General features: G+C 39.0%; 1 protein-coding gene across 5 annotated transcripts in view; it reads right to left on the bottom strand.

Annotated features, from left to right (window-relative positions):
- Positions 1-21340, bottom strand: part of igf2bp3 (insulin-like growth factor 2 mRNA binding protein 3) — a 28245-nt gene that overhangs the window by 5045 nt on the left and 1860 nt on the right. Inside the window, exons 1-14 of one of the 5 annotated variants that reach the window (XM_038300247.1) lie at positions 17189-17209; positions 16898-16946; positions 13399-13450; positions 11059-11122; positions 10501-10779; positions 10282-10416; positions 5930-6052; positions 5683-5818; positions 3311-3439; positions 3075-3143; positions 1629-1751; positions 1453-1527; positions 1181-1312; positions 978-1091 (exon numbers count right to left, since the gene is read on the bottom strand). In XM_038300247.1, the coding sequence (XP_038156175.1) occupies positions 978-1091; positions 1181-1312; positions 1453-1527; positions 1629-1751; positions 3075-3143; positions 3311-3439; positions 5683-5818; positions 5930-6052; positions 10282-10416; positions 10501-10779; positions 11059-11122; positions 13399-13450; positions 16898-16946; positions 17189-17190 (1482 nt within the window). In that variant the 5' untranslated portion in view covers positions 17191-17209. Of the gene's footprint in view, positions 1-977; positions 1092-1180; positions 1313-1452; positions 1528-1628; positions 1752-3074; positions 3144-3310; positions 3440-5682; positions 5819-5929; positions 6053-10281; positions 10417-10500; positions 10780-11058; positions 11123-13398; positions 13451-16897; positions 16947-17188; positions 17210-21340 lie in introns of those variants that run through there. The other 4 variants (XM_038300243.1, XM_038300242.1, XM_038300244.1 and 1 more) reach the window with 4 other exon arrangements.

Here is a 21340-nt window from a genome sequence, read left to right on the forward strand (position 1 = left end):
AGTCGCTCTGTGTTTGACTGCAAGAAGAGCGGACCGCAGCCAGCGCGACCATCCTCCTCTCAGCAGCCCGTGGGCAGAGCAAAGCCAGAGCGGAGTGAATCATGCTGCTTTCAAACTGGACGCAGCAAGAGCAGCAAAATCTCGTCTGCTGCTTCATTTTTGCTGCTTGTACCAGCTTCTGACGCGCTGCTGAAGAAGCTTTGCTGCTCTGGCTGCGCGGTCGCAAAGTGGGTCAGATGCGCGTTGGGCGGAGCTACTCTATCCTTTATTTGCCTTGCAGCTATATTTGCTGTGATCAGTGGGAATAAAGTAGTTTTATTATGTTTTTAAGTGGGAAAATCCACCTGAAAACGTAATCAGTGCAGTCAGTTCATCCTGCCTTCAATATTTCTGTCGGAGCCGCTCAGACCCCCCCCATACCAGCGGTGCGCTGTCAGTAGGATCCCATTCAACGGGCTTGTTTGTCAGACATGGTAATTTTTCTAAAGGAAAACTGCTAAGTAAAAAGGTCCTCACAATGTAACAGTGAATATTAGACACTGAATTATTTATTTTTTTATGTAAGAGGAAAAATGTAAATGGAAAAACAGAGCTTAAAATAAAACTCAAGATTTGTACTTTTTTATGTTGTGTAATTTTCTTTTTTTTCGAATTGATATTATAAAACTGGTATCGAAAAAAGTATCGTTCAGGAACCGGTATCGAAGTGAAGGTATCGGTATTGGTACCGGAACCGAAATTTTTTTAACAATACCCAGCCCTAGGCATACCTTGAACTTTCTAAGTCGGCAAGGTGTGAAAGGGGCTTTAACAACAAAAATACAGGACTTATGACTGTTTTTCTGTCAGATGTTGTACGTAACTGCCAAGTTAGCCTGTTAAGATGTAATTGGAGAAACATTTTTGAACCGTTTCTTTAATCCAAGTAAAATAATCACATGCCTACAAATATTTGATATGGTGTATTCATGACCCACCTGGCATGCAAAGAAGTGTCCACTGATCTTTACTATGACCTGGTCGTTCTCATCAGGTGTCTGGTCCCTGGGTACCACCACTTCTGCACAGGTCAGGTTCTGCAGCTCATTCACCTGCAGTCAAAAACTTTTCAATAAGAACCATGAACCAGTAATGGCTTTTTTAGACTGTAAAGAGAAAAAATGTATAAAGCTACATTTACCGTTTTTCCACCTTTCCCAATGACGCGTCCAGCAGCAAAGGAGGGAACTTTAATGTGAGCTTCTAGCTTTACCTCTTCCTTCGGCCCAAAAAAGTTCTCTTCTTTAAGCTTGCCAAAGATGCGACACTGGGCCTGGAGTTTAATGGTTAAAGTGGAGATTAACCAAATTGCATTTAATATATTTTAAAGTTATTACCACCCAATGTTATATGGAGAAAGCTTCCAACATGCAGCTAGCACAAGGTCAACCAACGGGTTTGAAGGTTCCGCACCTTAAACTGGGCTTCTGGTGGCCCGACAATTATGACCATCCTCTGTTTGGCATCCATTCCTTCTGCTGGTGCAATCTGAAAAAGTGAAATACCATGTCAATTGCAGCTTTCTCCCATTCTTTAAGTTTACATAATTAAACTTAGCATCACAACATCTGGACTTGACCATTAGTCACCTTGATTGAGGCTCCAGCAAAGTGTGACAGCTGTTTGATGTGTTGACCCTGCTTTCCAATTATGGCTCCCACAGCAAGCGCAGGAATGAACAAGTGAACCGTCTCAGACTCTGGCTGGCCCTGCTGAACAAAAACAGAATTACAAATTTGACAAGAAGACTTAAACTGAACCAACGCGGAAGTTACAGCAAACCAACGTAGCAATACGGATAGGGGATCAAGCAGAGGCAGCTCTATTCTGCAAGAGTTAAACGTCAACAGCATCTCATCAGGAATGGGATCGAACCAGGAGGAACTTTATACCATGCTAACTAAATTAACCGTAGGAATTTCATAAATGTTTCACACTGATTTTCTTAGCGAAAGTGTTAAACATTGCTCAGATGAGGGTAAAATATGGAAGGAAGTGATTAGTTCAAGGAAAAAAAAAAGAAAAAAAGAGAGGAAAACTGAAACCTGGACACTTAGTAACGCAGACCTTTTCTCAGAGTGTGATTAAATGTGAACTAACACTAACAAGCTTCTTTTGGAGAGTTTTTCCTAAGGAAAAGTTGAAATTTCCAATCAACACCAGCACAGTTTACACCGACAATGGTTAGGGAGCTCCAAATCTGGATGAGGTTCTTTAGTGCCTTAGTGTCACACGTTTAAAAACGTTCATATTTTTATGTCCATAAGCTGCAGTGCATCGAGTTAATCATCCAGGCAGTGTGGCTAAAAACTGTACAAAAAAAAACTCTACAAAAACTATAGAGATTCAGTTACACTTTTGTGAAAGTCCAATGTTTAAAGGAAGAACAAAAACAAAAGTATTTGTTTGCCAAAAAAGAAGAAGAGGACACAACATACATGCAAAAGATGGTGATTCTTTCAGATGAGCCTAGACTTGAATCTTCAGCTCCAACATACAAACTCTAGCAAAAAACCAGCCCTGCAGCATGAAATGCGGTAGCAACACGGTGCTGCTCATCCTCATCTAATTATTCTGAAAACCATGTGTAGTTTTCCTTCCACTTCATAATACCCGCTGCTTTATGTTGGTTTATCAGATAAAATTAGAATAAAATGCACTGTAGCTTGTCGTTGTAATAAAATATAACAAAACAAGACAAAGTCAAAGAGTTTGAATACTTGTGCAAGGCACCATAGCCTTGATTGGAAATCAAGACCTGTAATATAAATTTTCAGGGTTCTATCAAGTATGAAAATTAGTCCAGATGTTTGGTAGAAGTTACAAAAATCACTAACATAGGCTTCAAGTCAGAGACACCACAAAGATCACATTAATTGCTAAATTTTGAACCTCTCCTTGTCAGACAGCATGTAGAGCCTGCACAAATTCAAATATTTGGGTAAATTAAGGAGAACTTTACAGCAAACCCAAACCCCTAATCTCGCAGCGAGCAGCCACAAGCCGTGCAAAGCACTTTGGGATGGGTGACTTACAGCAAGTGGCTGGCTGCTTGCCGACAGCATAGAAGCCCAAAACGGCCCCTCAGCCCCATAAGGACTGCACTAGAGGAAAAAAGGAAATGTGAAACTCAGTTCCTCAAGACCGATTTCTGTTTTTGTTTTAGTGATAGTCTTCACAGCCCTCACCTAAACAATGAAGAGAACCAAGTTAACATTTCTGTACAGTATAAAGGAGACCGCTTTACTAACAAAAACAAGCTGTCACTTACGCCATACGAGCATCCGCCATGAGCTCCAGGAGGCGGGACACTGGCCATGGAGGGACCCATGCCTGGTGCTCCACTGGGGAACAAACCCAAAGCGTTCAGATTTAAGCCAGGAATGAGGTTGGATTGGAGCTGGAAACAAAAATCTGAATTTTAATTTGTGAAAGTCAAACATTCAAAATCTCACTGATAAAATCTTATTCTCCATCCCTTATAATCTCAAAACCAGGGAAAAAAAGGCTTGCAAAAAAGCTAAATTAGCATCCTATCAAACTTTCTACAATTAATCACATTCTTAAAAACAACCTCCAGCAACAACTCTTAAGGAAGCCGCTCTACATTGTTTTAGTTCAAACCAACTAGCAGAATCTGTGCCTAAATCCGAATATTAAAGCTCATGAAATTCAGAAAAGAAAAAAATTAAAGTTGATGTTTAACAAACTGTATTTCTCAGAGTTGCTGAAAAGGTTTTGGATCACTGTCTTTACAAGATGTAGGATATGAAACTGCTGCCAAAGCAGTTAGATTTAAAAGTGCCAATTGAGCGTTTTACTTCTCCCAAAAAAACCTCCTGTGGGCAGAGTTATCGTCCAGTTTTGGTCAAGCCAAAAGTAGTCCGGCAGGTTTTTAGGTACAGCTAAATAAAACTTTTCTCTTCCCAAAACATTATGTGTTCAAAAGAGTGATATTTTCGCATCCCAAAAACATTGTAGTGGAAAAAGTCACACGTCGTTATCAATTGGTCCTATTTTCTCTCTGTTCGTATCAGTGCGCGCCGTCATTCAGACAGCGAGCCCAACAACAGCCATGCCATGTCTCCCTCCGCCGCGAAAATATCACTCTTTTGAACACATAATGTTTTGGGAAGAGAAAAGTTTTATTTAGCTGTACCTAAAAACCTGCCGGACTACTTTTGGCTTGACCAAAACTGGACGATAACTCTGCTCACAGGACGCTGCCAGGGGTAAGTCAGTGTGATTGCATGCCGCTGGTGATGGGGATGCCATACAGATTCATGTCAAAAATACCGAACTATCCCTTTAAGTAGGAATACGGAGTAGCGCATTGGCTCACAGCTTCTACTGAAAGACTGGGCCTCATTGGCTCAACTTATGCAGAGCTGAAATAGTCTCATTGTTTGTCAGCTTTAATGTGGCAAATAAATGTAAACATGTTTGAACTCAGGACATTTGTTTTCTTCCGTGTCTGCTGCTAGAATGTTCTTGTGCCAAATTAAAATTAGCCCCTTATTCCTTCATTCCCAACTTTGACTTCCCCCTCTGGCTGTTAAGAAAAATCCACAGAAAAGCTGCAACTTCTAATAAACCGCATGGTTCAAAGGGTGGGAAAAAAAAAAAAAAAAAGTAGCTGCATATAGTTTGGACAATGCGGTGATTGTGTAATTTATACATTACCCCATTTTGCCTCCAAGCATCGTGTTGGTGCTTGGGAAATTGCAGAAAAGGTACAGATTTCTACTTTTATTACATGCATCTTTGATAAAGACCAAACCTCACAGCCTTGCAGTTGTTGCTAAAGCTCTTCACTTTGGATATGCAGTCTTCTAGAAGTGACCAGATGAGCTTCTCTGTAGTGAATGGACTTTTAACAGAGGGGTTCAAGTTGTGACCATTCCACTAGGCCTGTGGAATGGTCACAAATAACATCTTATTTAAAAACAAATTTAGCCTCTATATGCAGTGAGTTGTAACATTCACGCTTAACGGTTTGATGGAAGTTAGCACTGAATCTATTCAGTAAGGTCTGCCTCTGTGGGGATCCTCATTTATAATCAATCTGGTCTAAAACTTTAAACATAATTTCAATTCAGCCTCAGTTGTTTTCCTTTACTGCATTGGTGGATCCATGCACGTGTTGGCCGATTCATTAGTGCATTCAGCAGCCATGTAGTGAGATATTAATTTGTTTCATTTGTTTACAAATGTTTTGTTTAAATTAAGACATGTGACATTTTTATTGTTATTTTTAGTTTTTAAATATAGGAACTGAAAGCAATATTAAATCTAAAACTCAACCCTAAAAATAAATATAAAAAAAAAGCATGCAGTTTTTTGCGAATGGACACGTTAGAAAATAGCTGAATAACTGATTTGGTCTAAATTAGAAAAGTGGTTGAATGACCTATTTTAAACAAAACCAGCATTTAAATCAAAGGAACAATATCCCTGATGCCCTATGGGGGTATTGTCAACATTTTACATTCATTAACATGTCTGACTAAAGCAGTTTGAGAGTTTGGCAAAATAATATGTCTGGAAATGTACGAGTTGCATATTATATTCTTACAAAAAAAAAATGTTTTAATTAGTTCAGATTCTGAATTTATGTGCCAAACAAGCAAGACAGATTCTTACATTCATAGCAGCCATGTCGCTCTCATAGGACTCCCTGATCTTCTTCATCACCTCCTCCTCAGCTCTAGAGCATGCATCAATGGAGCCCTTTATCGTGATGGTCCGCTCAGGGTTGTACAAAGTGAGATCCTGCAGCCTGAAGAAGCAGTTGAATTAGAGTTGATGCAGTGCCAGCTGCAGTCTTTGTGAATTTAGTCCATATTAAAGACATCAGGAGCCAGCGGTAAACCGTCTCAAGCTTTCTTACGGTGAGATTGTGATCTTGGTCCCTGTGTCTTGTTCTATTTTTTTCAGGTTGCGTCCTTCTTTTCCTATCAATCTTCCTACAAAGTTGTTGTGTGCAAGGATCTTCAGTGGGATCTCCTCCGTGCTGTAAAAGACAACAGTGCGAAACATTTACAAACAGAACATAAATCAGTCTTTAAGCAAACAAGGCTGCAACTAATGCCATTCGACTAATCCATCAATAAGTCAATATTTTTTCTGCCTGGACTCATTTATTCCATCTCTGCGCTCAGGTCTATATAGTTATTCATTTCATACCAACTCTCCTTTTTCAGGATCTCTTGGAGAAAATAATTTGCACCTGTTGAATTTACACAGATTCCTTTTTTCTTTACATATCAGTTTTAAACCAGGAGTTCATGTCCAGTTGTTTCAGGACATGTAAAAGTCCAGTCATTGTTTTTTTGTCTTTTTTTGCCTACCACAATATTTAAGCACCACTAGTAAACAACCACACAAACCCTCACAGCCCTGACCATCACTCCATTTTTTTTTTTTAGCATCGTAGCTACTGAAGAATCCACTACTTTCTGAGGTACAGTGATCTAGTTTTTCACACGTTAACACGGAGAAGCAGTAGCTCTGCTCTAACATCCTCACCCGACTGACATGAAGAGCCCAGACACCCTATAGAGGAAGCTGATGCATTATATGTTAAGGGGTATTCAGACCGAATGCAGTGTCCGTGGCGACAGCAGTGGATTCACATAGTATCCCTAAGAAAACCTCACAGGGACGGGCAGTCAGCGATGAAACCAACCCAGTAAGTGTTCACCTCCAGCTACTAGATAAGAGCTGAAGCAGCACCGCACAGAGAGAGTGGGGCGGTGATCGCTGAAATTGAAAAAAGCTGAACTTTTCTGTGAAAAGGTGAAGTTGTTTTGAATTTGATTAAATAAGTGCAGCCGAGACAAGGCTTTTTTCATACACTAATCTCACGATACATGATATATAATCCCGTTATTCAGACAAGATATGACTCGATATAAATCAGATACACTAACAACATTTCTGACAGATTTAAAGACGACAGAGTGCTTTAAGTAACTTTGAATAATCAAACCCAAAAAATAAAATCATCAATTACATAGTATACATAACTGGACAGAGAGCCTACGGCTTGCAAATGCTGGACAAAATGAATCACAGATGTACAGAGATTTTTTTTGTTGTTGAAACGGTTCAAATTGTAGCTTACAAGCCTTCGAAGTAAATAAAGTGCAGTATTACAATTACTGTAACAAGAGTTAAAAATCAATAGCTTCTTTTTTTTTTAGCTTGAAAACACTGAACAAGTGAGGTAGCCAGTCTTGCAACCAGTTAAGTAGGCAGTGCCATTGCTTCTCCAAAACATCCAATAATTCAAGTCACTAAGAAGAACATTTCAACATTTAACATAACATGTACCCATCGTAGTGCAAGTAGTTTAGGGCCTGTAGACCTATAAGTCTGTGGGGAAGCTAGTCCAGCCATCAGAAAAGAAATATAAACAACGGCAGCCAGTAATTTAAGTCAACAGGAACAAAAATTAATCCAACAAAATTGCACCCATTAGCAGAGTAGCTCTAGACCTTAAATGAACACAAAACAGAAACTCTCCTCTTCACAAAAATGCAGACCAAGTTATCTACATTCTCTTAACTTTTGTTCAGGAATAGAATCTGGTCGATATGCTGTGGGAGAAGTGTACTTCTCTGAGCAGTGATATCTCTGGTGGGGGAAAATACCCTCTCCTAGGAAAAACTAGTGCCACGAAGGGACACACAATTTTGTGCGAACTCTGAAGCAGATGGAAACATGTAGGAACAACCACCAATGTAAAGCATGGTTTGTTTTGGGTCACCTCACAGCTTCTTTGGGTCTTTTACTGCAATGGTGTCTGGGTGATGGCATTTTAGGTGGGCTTGCAGGTTGGTGGCGTTTCCCGATTATTTTACATTTGTGTGACACAGCTTGCACACCACGGAGCTTTTGTCTAGGTTCTCGCTTTTAAATTCCAAGCTGCTGGATTTATATTTTCCCCCATTTCTTGCTCAGACTGTACAGGTAGATGTCACATACAGTAGCAGCGCTTTCCTTGATAGGCCCTTGGATGGTCCCCTACAATTCCTTTTTAAACATCTATCCTTGTACTAAAATATTCTTTATCATGATTTGCAGACATTAAGATCTAAAGAGAAGCGTCATCTCCTGATCAGACCCTGTAATTCAGTTAAAGGGTGGAGTCAGAGTAAAACAATATCTAAGAGGGGGTCACTCCAGTGGCTGGAAGTTGGAGGGGATATTGCTGGGAGCTGTACGGAAGTGGGCTGCCATTCGGCTGGGAAAGTATCCAGACAAGAAAGTAGCTTTACAGCGACACCAGTGGCCGGCTTCCCTAATCATTCTTTCTGCAAATCCAACGGGGGTAAACAAAGGATGTAAAGGGCATTTATGCATCAACACTGGGAGCTTAAAAATCAATACTTTCTTCGAAGAAATATCGATTTATACAGCAAAAAAAACTATAAAATTGCACAGCCCTATCCTGAGGACACATGCTTTCTATGCAGCTTTATCTACCAAGAAATTCAGACAGTCTTCCAGACAAAGCTATGCGGAGCTTCTTGGACTTTTTAAAAGTTGTGCCGGCACAGGAATGCCATTTTATGTTGTGTAATGACTTGATATACTGAAACAGCAGCACTAACATCTGTGATGTTGATGTCATCGGCCATCATCTTTAAATCCAAAGCAGCACAAATGACAGTTTTACCTGCTCAAATCAAATATCACTGAAAAAAAAGAGGGTTTTTATTCAATTCTGAGCTTAATGGGGGGATAGTTGATCTCTGGATGACCTAAAAATATATATTATTTCTGAAACAAACGTAACACAAATGTCTTTTTTTTTATTTTACAAATCATCATTTTAACTGCAAAAATCTAGACTAACGGACCTCTGACATGAAAAACACAGCAAATACACTGAATGGTTAGAGGGGTTACAGCTTCACGCAGCTGAAGCTCCTCCAATTTGATGACACAGTCCAGGGTGTAAACACTATCTGAAAAGCAGAGCAGTGAACTCACAGAAATCAAGGGCACCGAGCCCGATCTTAATGCACCTTCAGAGTTGGAAAACAAAAATCGCAAGCTACCGAGTTCGTTCCAAACAACAGCAGCACCCTCATTTTATCATTTTATCAGTCAGCCCATCTTTTTCTGGATCAAACAACACTCATTCGACTGCAGATACCAAAGGTCCCTTGTTTGAGGCAAATCCTCTTCCTTTTTAAAACAGAAGATACACCGAATTTACAGGGCTTGAGAGGTAAATGCATAGGTGCTGTACTAGACGCACCACGGAAGGAAGGGCCTGTATTTAAGTCTGTATTTAGCTTGCTGGCAGACTGAGACACTGTCCCCACAACTTCCTGTAGTTCATCATAGTAACGGTAACATAGTTCTACAAGTCCTGTCAACAATGAGTGTTGCATAAACCATTTGCCATCAACATCCCTGATTAGCCCGACTAATTGCTGCAGCCCTAATCAAGAATTTGTCTTAGACATCCAAGAAAACATCCGAGAAAAGTAGTTTCATGTTGAAAGAATTTAAAATATTTGCATTTTAAGGTCCAACCAACATGGGCTTTGATTGCTTTAAATTTTACTCATCAAGGGAATTCAAAACCTCTAAAATGATCCCATGAAACTCCAAAAAGCATGAAAATAAAGCAATAAAAAGGTTTGGTTTAGGTCTTTGATGCATCACTGCAGGTAAAATTTTGTAGTTCCGAGTCCTTAACTGGGCAAATAAGATTTTAATCCTCTTTTAAGTAGACCTAAAGTATTGCCTAGTCATCAAATAAAAAGATATTTATCTTATAAAGTCTGGTACACTGATTAAAGATGCCGGATCCAAGCAGAAACATCCAAAAGATGAGATCAAATACTTAGAAAACATAATACATGTATAGATACTTAGAGCCCGACTCTGGGTTGAGCGGAGGTCAAGAAGAGGAGACAAAAAGGACAATGATCAGATGGTTACACTACAATGTTTTCACAGCATCTCAGACACTGGTTAATATTTGTCAAAGCAGTCTGGGGTAATTTAGTGTGACCAGCCATCTGAATCAAATGAATGGCTCATTAGCAGGCCTCTACATAATATGACGACATGCTGGGGAGGCTATTCAACTTTGATTTAGGTGTGTTCAGCCTCTAAAGGCTGGAGGAGAGTAACTCCCGATGACCTCTGCTTTTAGGCGCCATTTTCCAAAAGGAAATGACTGAGCTTTTGCACATTAAAGATCACAGAAGAACTTACAACTTTGTGTCGACTGCTTCCTTCTGCATGATATCCATGATGGTTCTGCAGGCATTTGAACAGCCTTCGGGAGTGGAGTGGATCGTAATTGGCTTTTCTGCCGCTCCTGCATTTTCCTTTCGATGGATGTCGATCCTGTGATGTGGATGAGATTCAATTAAAATTACAAATGCTACACAAATTAAGGTTTTGACAAAATCCTGACCTCGGTCTACGTACTTTGAGTGAGTCTGCTTGGTGATGTTCCTTATAGTGGCGCCCTCCTTGCCAATGATTGCCCCTACGAACTGCGTGGGAACCAGCACGCGCAGCGGGATGTCCGACTGTACTTTGGGACGTGCACCCAAACCCGGGGAGCCGGAACGAGGAGGTCCTCTGGCGTTGAAGTTTCTCCGACCACCTGTAGGAGGACCTTCTGGTGCAGCCGTCTCATCTGGGATATACGACACTTTCAAGGCATAGTTCTCCATCATCGACCCATTCAGCTTTTCCATTGCTCTAGGGGAAAGTGACAGAATAGTCAGTAACCCCATGTCCACCTCAAGAATTTAGCCCTCACTAAGCACAGCTATGTAGTATAATTGATGTACACCAGGGGGCACCAGATGGCTAATTTAATCCCCTTTCCCTACAGGGGCACACCTCCACCTCCTGCTCCTTCTTGAATGTCAAATTCTGCTAGATTGACTTTGAAACAGCAGGGAGATGATGCACAGGAGGAATAAAAAAATGGCTGAGAGTGCAAAACAAAAGGCATTAAGACAAATGTTTACTTACAATCTTGTCTGGTCCCTGGTTGCATATCGAACATTCACTACTGCAGTCTCTGTCTCAGTGTTAACTGTGGGGGGACATGGATGCTGTTAGTCATATTCAACAGACAGAGGAACTCAGAAAAGGTGCAAATGATGCAAAGTCAGTAATTCTTCGTTTAATTCAGAAATCTATTTAATTTTCTTTTCAACGGTCACTTAAGAACTGGTGTACTATAATCAAACTAATCCACTCTCTAGTACAAAATCTGTTTTTTAATCAAAAATCTTTTTGGAAAACAGAAAAAACAAAAACAAATCTAAAATAAGTAAAAGTGTCCACTGATGGGGTCAGTTGATCAGTTTTATGTATAAACTTTTAGATAAAAAAAAAAAAAAAAAAAAAAAAAAAGCAATTCATTTGATCCAAATCAATGCTTAAAGTCTTATATTAGTGCGACTTGTTAGTTTAATATTTCTAAAAGAAAAGGCACAGATTTCATGAGAAAGGATGAATGAATGAAGTTTTCAGATTTGGACATGCATTCTATACCATGGTCCATCTCTAAAAATTGGTGAGCAGAAGAAGTTTGGTTAATTTCACCGAACTCACTCTTTGATTATTTGTGAATTCAAAGCTTAATTTCCCCTCAAGTGATTGACATTGTATTCCCACCAGAGCTTATATTCCTTTCTATGTTCCAGCAGGTACTACTGACCTATGTTCTAACAGCTCATCACATAAGTTATATTATTTCATAAAGAACTATCTGGGTCAGCCAATACATTATTTATACAGCATATTTCAGCAGTAAGATAATTCAAAGTCATGTAGATGAGGTATTGGAGCGACATAAAGATAACATGGGTGTGAAATTGCATCTCTCTTTTGAAGATTTTTTACAATCATGTGTTTTTTTTCCTGATATTTATATATCCTACACTTTAAAATATGAGCTTTACTCTTAAAGGGGAAGTGCAAAAGCACCAATGCAACAGTGCCATTCAGGTGTGAATCACACAGCAGGCTATTAAGTGTTGGCTGAAAAAGTTATATAAAAAGAGGAAGCAGCAATAATCAGTAGAAATACATTGTTAGTTTAAACTGATTTGGTTAAAGTTGGACTAAAATTTGTATTCAACAATATTTCTACTTAATTTCATGTTAATCGCTGAATCCTTTGATACCATTTGCCTTTTCCATGTGTTGCACATATTTGAGTCAGGTATTTCTGTTAATGAAAAATGTTCCGAAAGGGTGCTGCAAATTACACACACCCCAACATGGACTAAATTGGGTTGGTAAACATTCTTTCAACATTCAACATGTAAATTTGTTTTTATTGCATCGAAAATAAAAATGCTCAACTACTCTATTGCTGCTTTACAGTCACAGTAAACTATATAAACTGGTAAAAGCCTGCATATCTTTAGCTTGGGAAAAACTCATGATCATTTATGTGTTTAATTGAACAAATCCTAAACACTGTTTTACCACACTCTGCAGATGCAGAGAGAATGATGTCAAATGGCTATTTCACGTCACACTTCAGACTATCAAATTCAGTTGCCATTACCTCTTTGTGGAATTGGTCAATTTAAGAATTATTTCCTGGATATTTTCAGCCCAAAATGCTTATTACCTTTATATTTACTGTTAAAGGTCATCTGCCCAAATCTGCTTAAAGATTTCAAATGCTACATTTATATGCAACAATAAGTCTTTTTTTTTAAGCAAATAGTTTTCTATATAAATATATCTAAAGTGTTTCATCTCAATGTACTTTTTTTTTCAGAAAACGGAAGTACTACAGTGTGTTCAAGTTACAAAAAAATGTTACCGCAGTAAAAGTTAAATTTGCCCTGGATGAAATTCTAACCCATCCTCAGAGTGTGCAAAATAAGGCAAAGTGTCGCATCTTTTACATACAACTGCAGACATGTTTGAAGCAATAAGCAGAGAAATAAAAAAAATATATATACAAAAACTTCCTCATTGTGTCGATTTAGTATTGGAATGTCATAAGAAAGGGCTGATAGAAAATGAAATCAAACTTTTGAACTGAAAAGAATTTGTCATACCCTGTACAGCTAAAACATATTTTGGATTACAATGAATTTTGAGGGCAAAAGAAATTTAAATGCAAATATTTCTCCTGAATTTTGCAATGAAAACCTTAAAGAAAACATTTTAAATAAGTCATTTTTTCACAGTTTTAACATAATTATTTTATACAAATACTTTTACAAAAAAATGCAACTTAAAGAGCTCATTGCAAACAATATATAAAGTAAAGCATAAAATTGACCTTAATATGCGAAGCATTAAGAAAATGTATAGAAAAGGCAAATCAAAGCCATTTACCTTGTTCACAGCTCTCTACTGCACCATACTGTGCAAGCATACCGTCCAAAACCTTAAACAAAAAGGGAAGAAAACCTCTGATTACCTGAAACTTTCAGATACAACCAGTTAAGATGTAGACATTTAACATCAACTTGTTCATTAAATGCTGTTGAATTCTTAATCCAGTGATATCTGCAATTTCAGTTTTGCATTTCTTGGAAATGCCTTGCAAAACTAATGCCCAGTTTGTGATGTAAGAGCTTCTTTGTTGGGAAAAGACCATGAAGCAAAACAACTGTACATCTTTACATGGCTGGGGGATGAATAGCTAAGGAACAAAGGTAAATCATTGAAATTTGGGGTTAAAGAGTAGATTTAAACATAAATAAAAAAATCAGAACTATAAATATATTTAGACAATATCTAAAAATGCAAATTAATTAACTAGGTTTGCAACTGTGCCAAATTTGGAGCAAAAGGGGAAAAAATAGGGGAGAAAAAAAAGAAAATCTACATGAGGTAATCATGGTAACGAGACAAACGTATAGGGATCTATGAGTTTCCCAGCTGCCAAAATCTGCTTTAAATTGCATTTCATGTATGTTGGTGCATTTCGTGTTGGTGAGAAGCTAAGCTAGGACCTCTGACCATACTCAGTCAAACTTATGGCCACGCCCCCCAGAGAGCTCAACCCCACTTTCCAGCCAACAAGACTGCAGCCCCCAGCCCCCACCTCCATAACTCCAATAAACCACCAACCAGATAACATCCCGCCTCCCTGCCATCTGCGCTCGCTGCCATTGGCTGCTCCCGCCCCCCATACTGCTCCCTTAAAGCAGAGCCTTGCTGTCTGGCTTCTGCGAGTGTCTGTCCGCCTGTGGGGGCCAATGGAAATCCAGGCCATTCAGGAAAGGGTGGGGTGCATTCCAGCAGGAAGCAGCAGCAGCTGGGGGGAGGGGTGTGGGGTTTATGCTACACATTCTGTGAATCAGCGCACATGGTGGGGAAGGGGAAACAGTCCAAGCCCACCTACCCACAGCTTGTGAAAAGCTCTTGTCCCCATTCTCTTTTTTGGAGATTTACACACATCCTTACCCAGTTGTGTACCTCACCACATATACGCAAGGCCCTTTTATAAAAAAAAAAAAAACAACCATTTTGGTCATTCTAACCCTACAAATCTATCAGTTTTCTTCCATTTTACCAAACAGAAAGCTGTCCTGCTACATGCTAGGATCAAAGTGGAGCTGCATTAGAAAGGGACATGCGTAGGCAAAGCGAGCCCACCATTACAAAACATGGGCTGGTCTGCAGCCATTTGATCAGTTTCTGAATCCTGCTGAAATTTTAAGGGCTATGCATTAACCACCAAGGTTTGGAGCGGCATGTGTTGTGCAATAAGACAACTCATCTGTGTTGTTTTTGTTCATGAAGCAGAAGATAAAAAGAAAAGCACAAGTTATCAGAGTTAAACCTCTGTAAAGCAGGCAGGAGGTGAGGGGGGGTGTCGTATACAGCTGCACGAAATTCCACTATCAGACAGTGGGACTGAAAATAAAGATTTGTTTTAAGGAAAACTTGCATTTTTTAAATGCTTGACGAATGTACATTTACGCAATGTGTGCAAGTAATTTTTTTATTTTTTTTCCCACAGACAGGGCAGAACATGACGGACACACACGGGACTGAGGTCGAAGCTTCAGTAGGTTTTTGCCAATCAGACAGCAGCTATGAACTCTGACCACGCTGCTTCAAGTGATATACATTTTAACACAAAGCTGACCCTTAATGGAGCAGCAAGGAGCATGAAACACAGGCGGAGGGTCACTTTGCCCCCTCCACTGCTGTCTAAATCTGCTGTAGAAATCCGCCTGAAGATCATCCAATGAACTTACGCAACCAGACAGCTTCACATGGTGAAACCAGACATGTTTCTTGAAGACATCACCCTCCCACTCAAAAAACCCCCAAAAAAACAAAGACGGACAAGAGCTGACTTCCAAGATTTAAAAAAGAAATTACATTACGCCAAATTCACATTCTATGCAATAACTCCTGACCTTTCAAGGCTATGACAAGCCCAAATCTAACACTGCCTTTCAGTTTTATAAGAGATTAACGTAGAACCAAATAGTCTTGTAAAGCAAATATTTTCATAAATAACTGAGGGGAACAATATCCACACAAAAAAATTGTCTAAAACCATCTCCTTAAACACCACTTTAACTAACACAACCAAGGGTGGCAGACAGAAATTTACAATTTGAATTTTAAAAAGCTCAGGAATTAATATAAAATACTGACTGGGTCTATTAAGGTCCACCAAACTTAAAAAAAAAAATGAATAAAAAAAAATAAAAAAATGTCAGAAATTTTTTCAACCACACCACACACAGTTCCTTAAACAAGATCTATGAAAACATGTGAGCAAGCAGCGTCGTCTTCAGCTGGGTGGACCAGTTTATCCAACATTGTCCCTCCCCCACCTGCTGTGAATTACTAGTAATATGAAAGTTTTACTTAATAAATAAAAAAAAAAAAAAAAAAAAAAAAAAACTAAACAAAAAAAAACCTTTTTGGCTATAAATGTTTGTAAGAACCAGTAGCTAAACCAGATTTTTTTTTAAACATTTTTAATCTAACAGCCAGTGAGCCATGGGCAGCATTGTAATCTACAGAGCATAACTTTATTACCTACCACCAAGTATTAGCACATGAACTCAAAATAAAAGTCCACAGAAAGACAGACTTTGACTCAAAAATAGGTATTTCCTTCAAATTCTCAGTATTTAATTAGAAAACTTAGTTAAAAACAAAATCTCCAAAGAGCACCTTAGACCAAATGTTTCCTTCATCTTTTACAGCCATTAATAGAAAAGTAAATCCAGATTGGTTGGAATCAGAATTGGCAGTTGACAACTAAATAATGAGACAAGGCCTGTTCAGTGCTTCTGTCTTCTAACCAGATAAATGTGACAAATGAAATAAGTTTTTTTTTTTTTTATACATTTTGGCAACAGCAATGTAGCTTTTCAGTCTTAAATCTGGTGATAAAAATGTTTAAATATCGATATTTTTTTATTTATAGTCACCACATGTCAGTCTCAGCTCTGTCTGCTGCCAAACCGTAACCTTTAAAAACAAAAACTAAGCATACTGAAAGGTGTACCAATCACATTTTCTTTTTTTATATATAAGAAACAAAAGCCAATACAAAAATGCCTTAAGCTGGTATAATTTCGAAATTCCATAACTTATCCTCAGCAACAAAATCACAGTTTAAAAAGTAACATCAATCTCTTGAGGTCCTCACAGCTTTTTGTCCACAAACATTTGATACATAAACCTAAATCTCACTATTGGTACCAATTCAAGCTCAAGCCCGGTCAAATAATCAAATTCATGCTTAATTTCAAACCAAAAGCAAGGTGACTCCAGAGGCCACTAAACGAGAGCCCAGTGGTGAAACATGGTTGTGCCACACCCTGGAAGGAGTTAGCAGCCTGTTCACACTCACCTCCCACTGCATATGAGGCGGGATGTTCCTGATCTGCAGCTTACAGCTCCTGGACAACAAGAGGGTGGGGGATGGATGAAGAACAAAGGGGGAGGGGGGGGGGAGAAAATAGTTAATGACTTAATGTCAATAAAGGCATGAAGCTACAAGTGAAAATACAAATTTCTTTCAAATTCTGGTGTGTTCAACTTGCAAAAAAAAAAAAAAAATAGAGCTAGAGAATTCAGAACTTCAAAAAGTTGGGAAACATGCACAATATAAGCCACACATTATGGGTTACGATAGATTTACATTTAAAATATGCAGCCTTCCCTTCAAACTCTGCTGTAATGGTGTCCTTGCGTTCTTTCATGTTGAAAAAAAGCCAGTTGTGTTAAAAGCTTTACTCTCAATCCATACATTTAAAGTACTGTGCTTGCTCTGTGGAACTGTGTGATATGTTCGGACCCTCGGCGAGGGGAGGGACTACGGGGATGCAAATGTTCTCAGAAACTAACAGGAATCTGGCCTAAGACAAGTCAAAATCGTGTATTTGTTAACACAGACTGCTCATACAGAAAGAGAGGAGACCAGCAATTACAATGGTGCTGCTGTGCTCCGTCACCAGAAACACAACAAGGACAGAAATACCCAATTCATTCCTTTTAGCATTAAGGAACCCCCCCCCTTGTTTCATTAACCCAATAGAATCATGCAGAGCCGCTATGTGTTGCTTTCCAGGCAGACAGTGGAAGTTCAGAATCAGTGTTAAAGACTTTCACAACTGCTAGTGTGCTACATTTAAAAAGGTACAGTTTATTTCAAAGTCCACACACACCTACCTGCAGGAAAAGACACAACTATAGGGGTTGGAATATGATTACAGACACCAAGGCTTTACCTTTAACCCAAACTAGCTTTAAGATCCATTTTACACTCACACCAAGTGATTTATGTATGGTTTTTACATCTAATGTAAAAAGAAAGGTGTGCTCTGACCTTCTTTTGAGTACAGAAAAATCTTTCAAGGTGCCCTGAACAACAAACACATCTCCCCAATTAAATATATACATCATAAAACTTGTAAATTTGATCATCTCAATTACACAAAAGTCTAACTGTAGTGCGCAGACATTTTTGGGGCAAAAATAATGACCACAGTTCATGAAATTCTCTCGTTACATGCCACCCCAATCAAGCAAACTGGTTCAATTTGACAAGATTAAACAAATGGAAAGTACCCTTTTCCCAAAGGCCAAATTGTAAAGAAAATTCCAAAATAACTCAACAGGAATTTCAACCCTTTCCGCTCCGCAGTGCCATTCCTGGCTCATCTAGCGCCTTTCCTTTGCACGGTCCCAATGCTCCGCATTGCGGTGGGAGCGCCATGCAAGATGTGCAAACGCACAAAGTACTTCCAGTTGGATTAACCTATAGCTGTGCACACACACACACACAAGAAGTCAGCCAGTGTACGTGTTGGGATTGGGCTGGTGGGGGTATACATTCCAAGCCAAAGCCTTTCATTTGGGGAGGGGTGCCTGTGTGGGGTGTGGTAAGGCGGGGTGGGGAGGGTAGCCCTGTTTTAGGCAAAAGTAACAAGGGTCCTCTCTGCCCCATGGGGGTGGGCCCTGTTGCCATGGACACCGACAAGTCCACTGACAGGAACATGTAGAGCAGGGTTAAAAGTGGGAGGGGAAAGGAAGGAGGCCCACGAGTGTGACTGGGGTTGGCTCGTCATGTGATGGCCAGGAGGAGCCGGACTCTTTATTTACTTTCAAAATGGACCAACGCTCTACACGTTAGCTGCCTCCCTAAGACCTATGGGCCCATATGGCAGCGAAGTGGGAGCATGGACACTCAATTATGCAGCCATTGAAGACAAGACTTCTAAAGTAAAGGAAGCTTGCAGAGCACCTGTGTTTTCTTAATTTCTTAATGATGCAGCCATTAAAGCAATCAAGGTGGGACACTAGGTCTGTGCTTGGTGCCCGTTCACAGCAAGCTACTGTTGCAGAATCCGATTTAGGGTGGGTCTAATGGCAACCAATATCCCATGAAGACAAAAAATAAAATACATTTCGCAAACATCTGCGAAATTTTGTCTTGATCCAACTGAAAGAGCGATGTGCTTTTATCTCCCGCTTTAAGAGCTACTGCCAACAAAAGGCATAAAACAAGGTCACTAATAGATCTGGCAGCCAAAAGCCTAAATTGTTTTTTTTTTTCCTCCTGCATAGGTGGGCCCCATAGCGACCCTGTAACCCAGACGTTTTCTACAAGGCAAAGCAGCCATTCTACAAACACCCTGACAAGATTAGACACATAAAATACACAATTTAAATATAAAAATGCTAAATTACCAAAAATGTACAGAAAAAAAAAAAGTTTACTACACAGAAACACCCTTAAAAAAATGATAGCCCTTTTATCGCTCTTTTGCAACACACGGCCCCCCCTCCTTTAGCCATACCATTTTTTCCCTCCACTGTGAGCATGACACATGAACAAGTGATGTTTGCTTTTCTATCACACGAAGGAACAACAGAGTTTTCTGAAAAAGGCCGTCAGTTTAAACTACCAAGTTTATTTTAGCCATACAGCTCAATTACAACAGAAGGAATTGGCTCAAAAATGCAGTTTTGGACATTGTAAAGTAAATCCTCCACAAAACATTGAATTCTTTGTTCCATTCCAACACTTTAAGAACTGGAGGAGTGGGTATCATTTTAAAGTACAACAACAAAAAATGACATTTCCTTCAGATGAAGGTTTAAAAAAAATTTTTTTTCTTTAAAATAAACTTTTAAATAGCCTGAATGCTGGTTTTAAATCCAGATATTTTCCCAAATTAGGCAAAAACATTCTAACAGCAAATTTCACACACAGATTTTTTTCCTATTTATTTACTTTTCATCCGAGGCAAAAGCATGCTCATCAGCGTGTCACTAAACACCAACCTATCTTTCTGAACCCCACAGATGTAGCAACACCACCTTGATCTGTGGTGTGGCACCTCCTCTTCCTGAGGAGTTCAAAGGTTAAGGCATGATGATTGGCCAAGCCTCCAAGCTGAAGTGTGCAGGCTGGAATGCAAAGAGGGGGGCCCCCATGGCACAAGTGTGTGCATGTGTGTGTAGCTTCTACTGAGCACTGTTCCCACCGAAGACAAGCAAAATCCTATATGGTGTATCGACAGACGGTTTTAACCCTCCTTCCTCCACACAGAAAGTAGACTTTAGTGCAGCCAGTCGGCACCACATTGCAAACTAAAAGACGGCAAGTCAGATTTAGCATCAAAATCCTAATCAATCCACCCTTTTTCTGACAGCAGGCCAAAAAAAAAAAAAAAAAAAAAAATGCAAGTTACCAAATAAACATAAATATACATTTAAAGCTCAGAAATTTAGCTTTTTTGTGTTAAACATGCACATAAGCTGCAGAACTAACAAGGAGTAGCAGCCAATGCTCTTTACAGTCAAATGTCCACATCGGATCCTATAGTATGCTTTTTTTAGCACAACACACACACTCAACTAAGGTTATTTAAAATTTTCTGTGCTTTATTTTCATGTTTTTAATATCAAAGCAAAATGTTACTCACATAAAATAAAACAGGCAAAGAAACTGAAGCTTTGATTTGAATCAGTTTTTCACTCGCCAGCTAAAGCCATGTGGTAGCTAGCTTAAACATTACTCAGGAGCTAAGCTAGGCTGGGGTTGGTTGCCTCAGAAGTATGCAAGAATTAAAAAAAATGCATGCCATACATAGAAGGATCCAAGTTGTTTAATAAGCTATAATATATGGCAAACAGCTGTTACATTTTAATTTGGCTCCTAATGCATAGGATTATTAAAAAGATTTTTTTTTTAATGTGACTCATTTTTTTATGTATTTTAAGTACAAAAAGTGTAAGCAATTAAGAACTTGTAAAACATGTTGCTACCTTTATTTGGAAGTCTCTTTCTACCCCCCCACCCTGCAAACCTTAGGCGAGTGTAAAATTGATGGGAAATTTGTTCAAACTGAAAACATCTTTAATATATGCATTAGTAAACATTTAAATTTAATAAAGGAGGGTTATTTAATAATATAACGTAAAGATATGCCTGTTTACATAAAAAAATAGATAAAATACCATCTTCTTAAACCAACACCTTATTATAATGAGCTTTTTGGTCACACAATAAATATAGCCTCATGCAAACGAATGCATTTACTTTTAAATTCAAACTGATTCAATTTCTAAATATATAATTAGGTTAAACTGGATAAAATTGGGTTAAAATATCACGTCACCAGTTAAAAAGGGAGCACACCCTTTAAAAGAGAAGAAAATGTAATTTTATCCCAAAAAATAAAAACACGCAACCGCCAAGCGTGGAAAATAGGTCTTTTTCACGACCTGAGAGGCAAAACTCGTGTTTTTTTAGGAGACTCTTATGCAAAAAAAGAAGCACAAT

This window comes from Cyprinodon tularosa, unplaced genomic scaffold (genome assembly GCF_016077235.1).
Source record: "Cyprinodon tularosa strain WSP-4 unplaced genomic scaffold, ASM1607723v1 ctg443, whole genome shotgun sequence".
Lineage (NCBI taxonomy): Eukaryota > Metazoa > Chordata > Actinopteri > Cyprinodontiformes > Cyprinodontidae > Cyprinodon > Cyprinodon tularosa.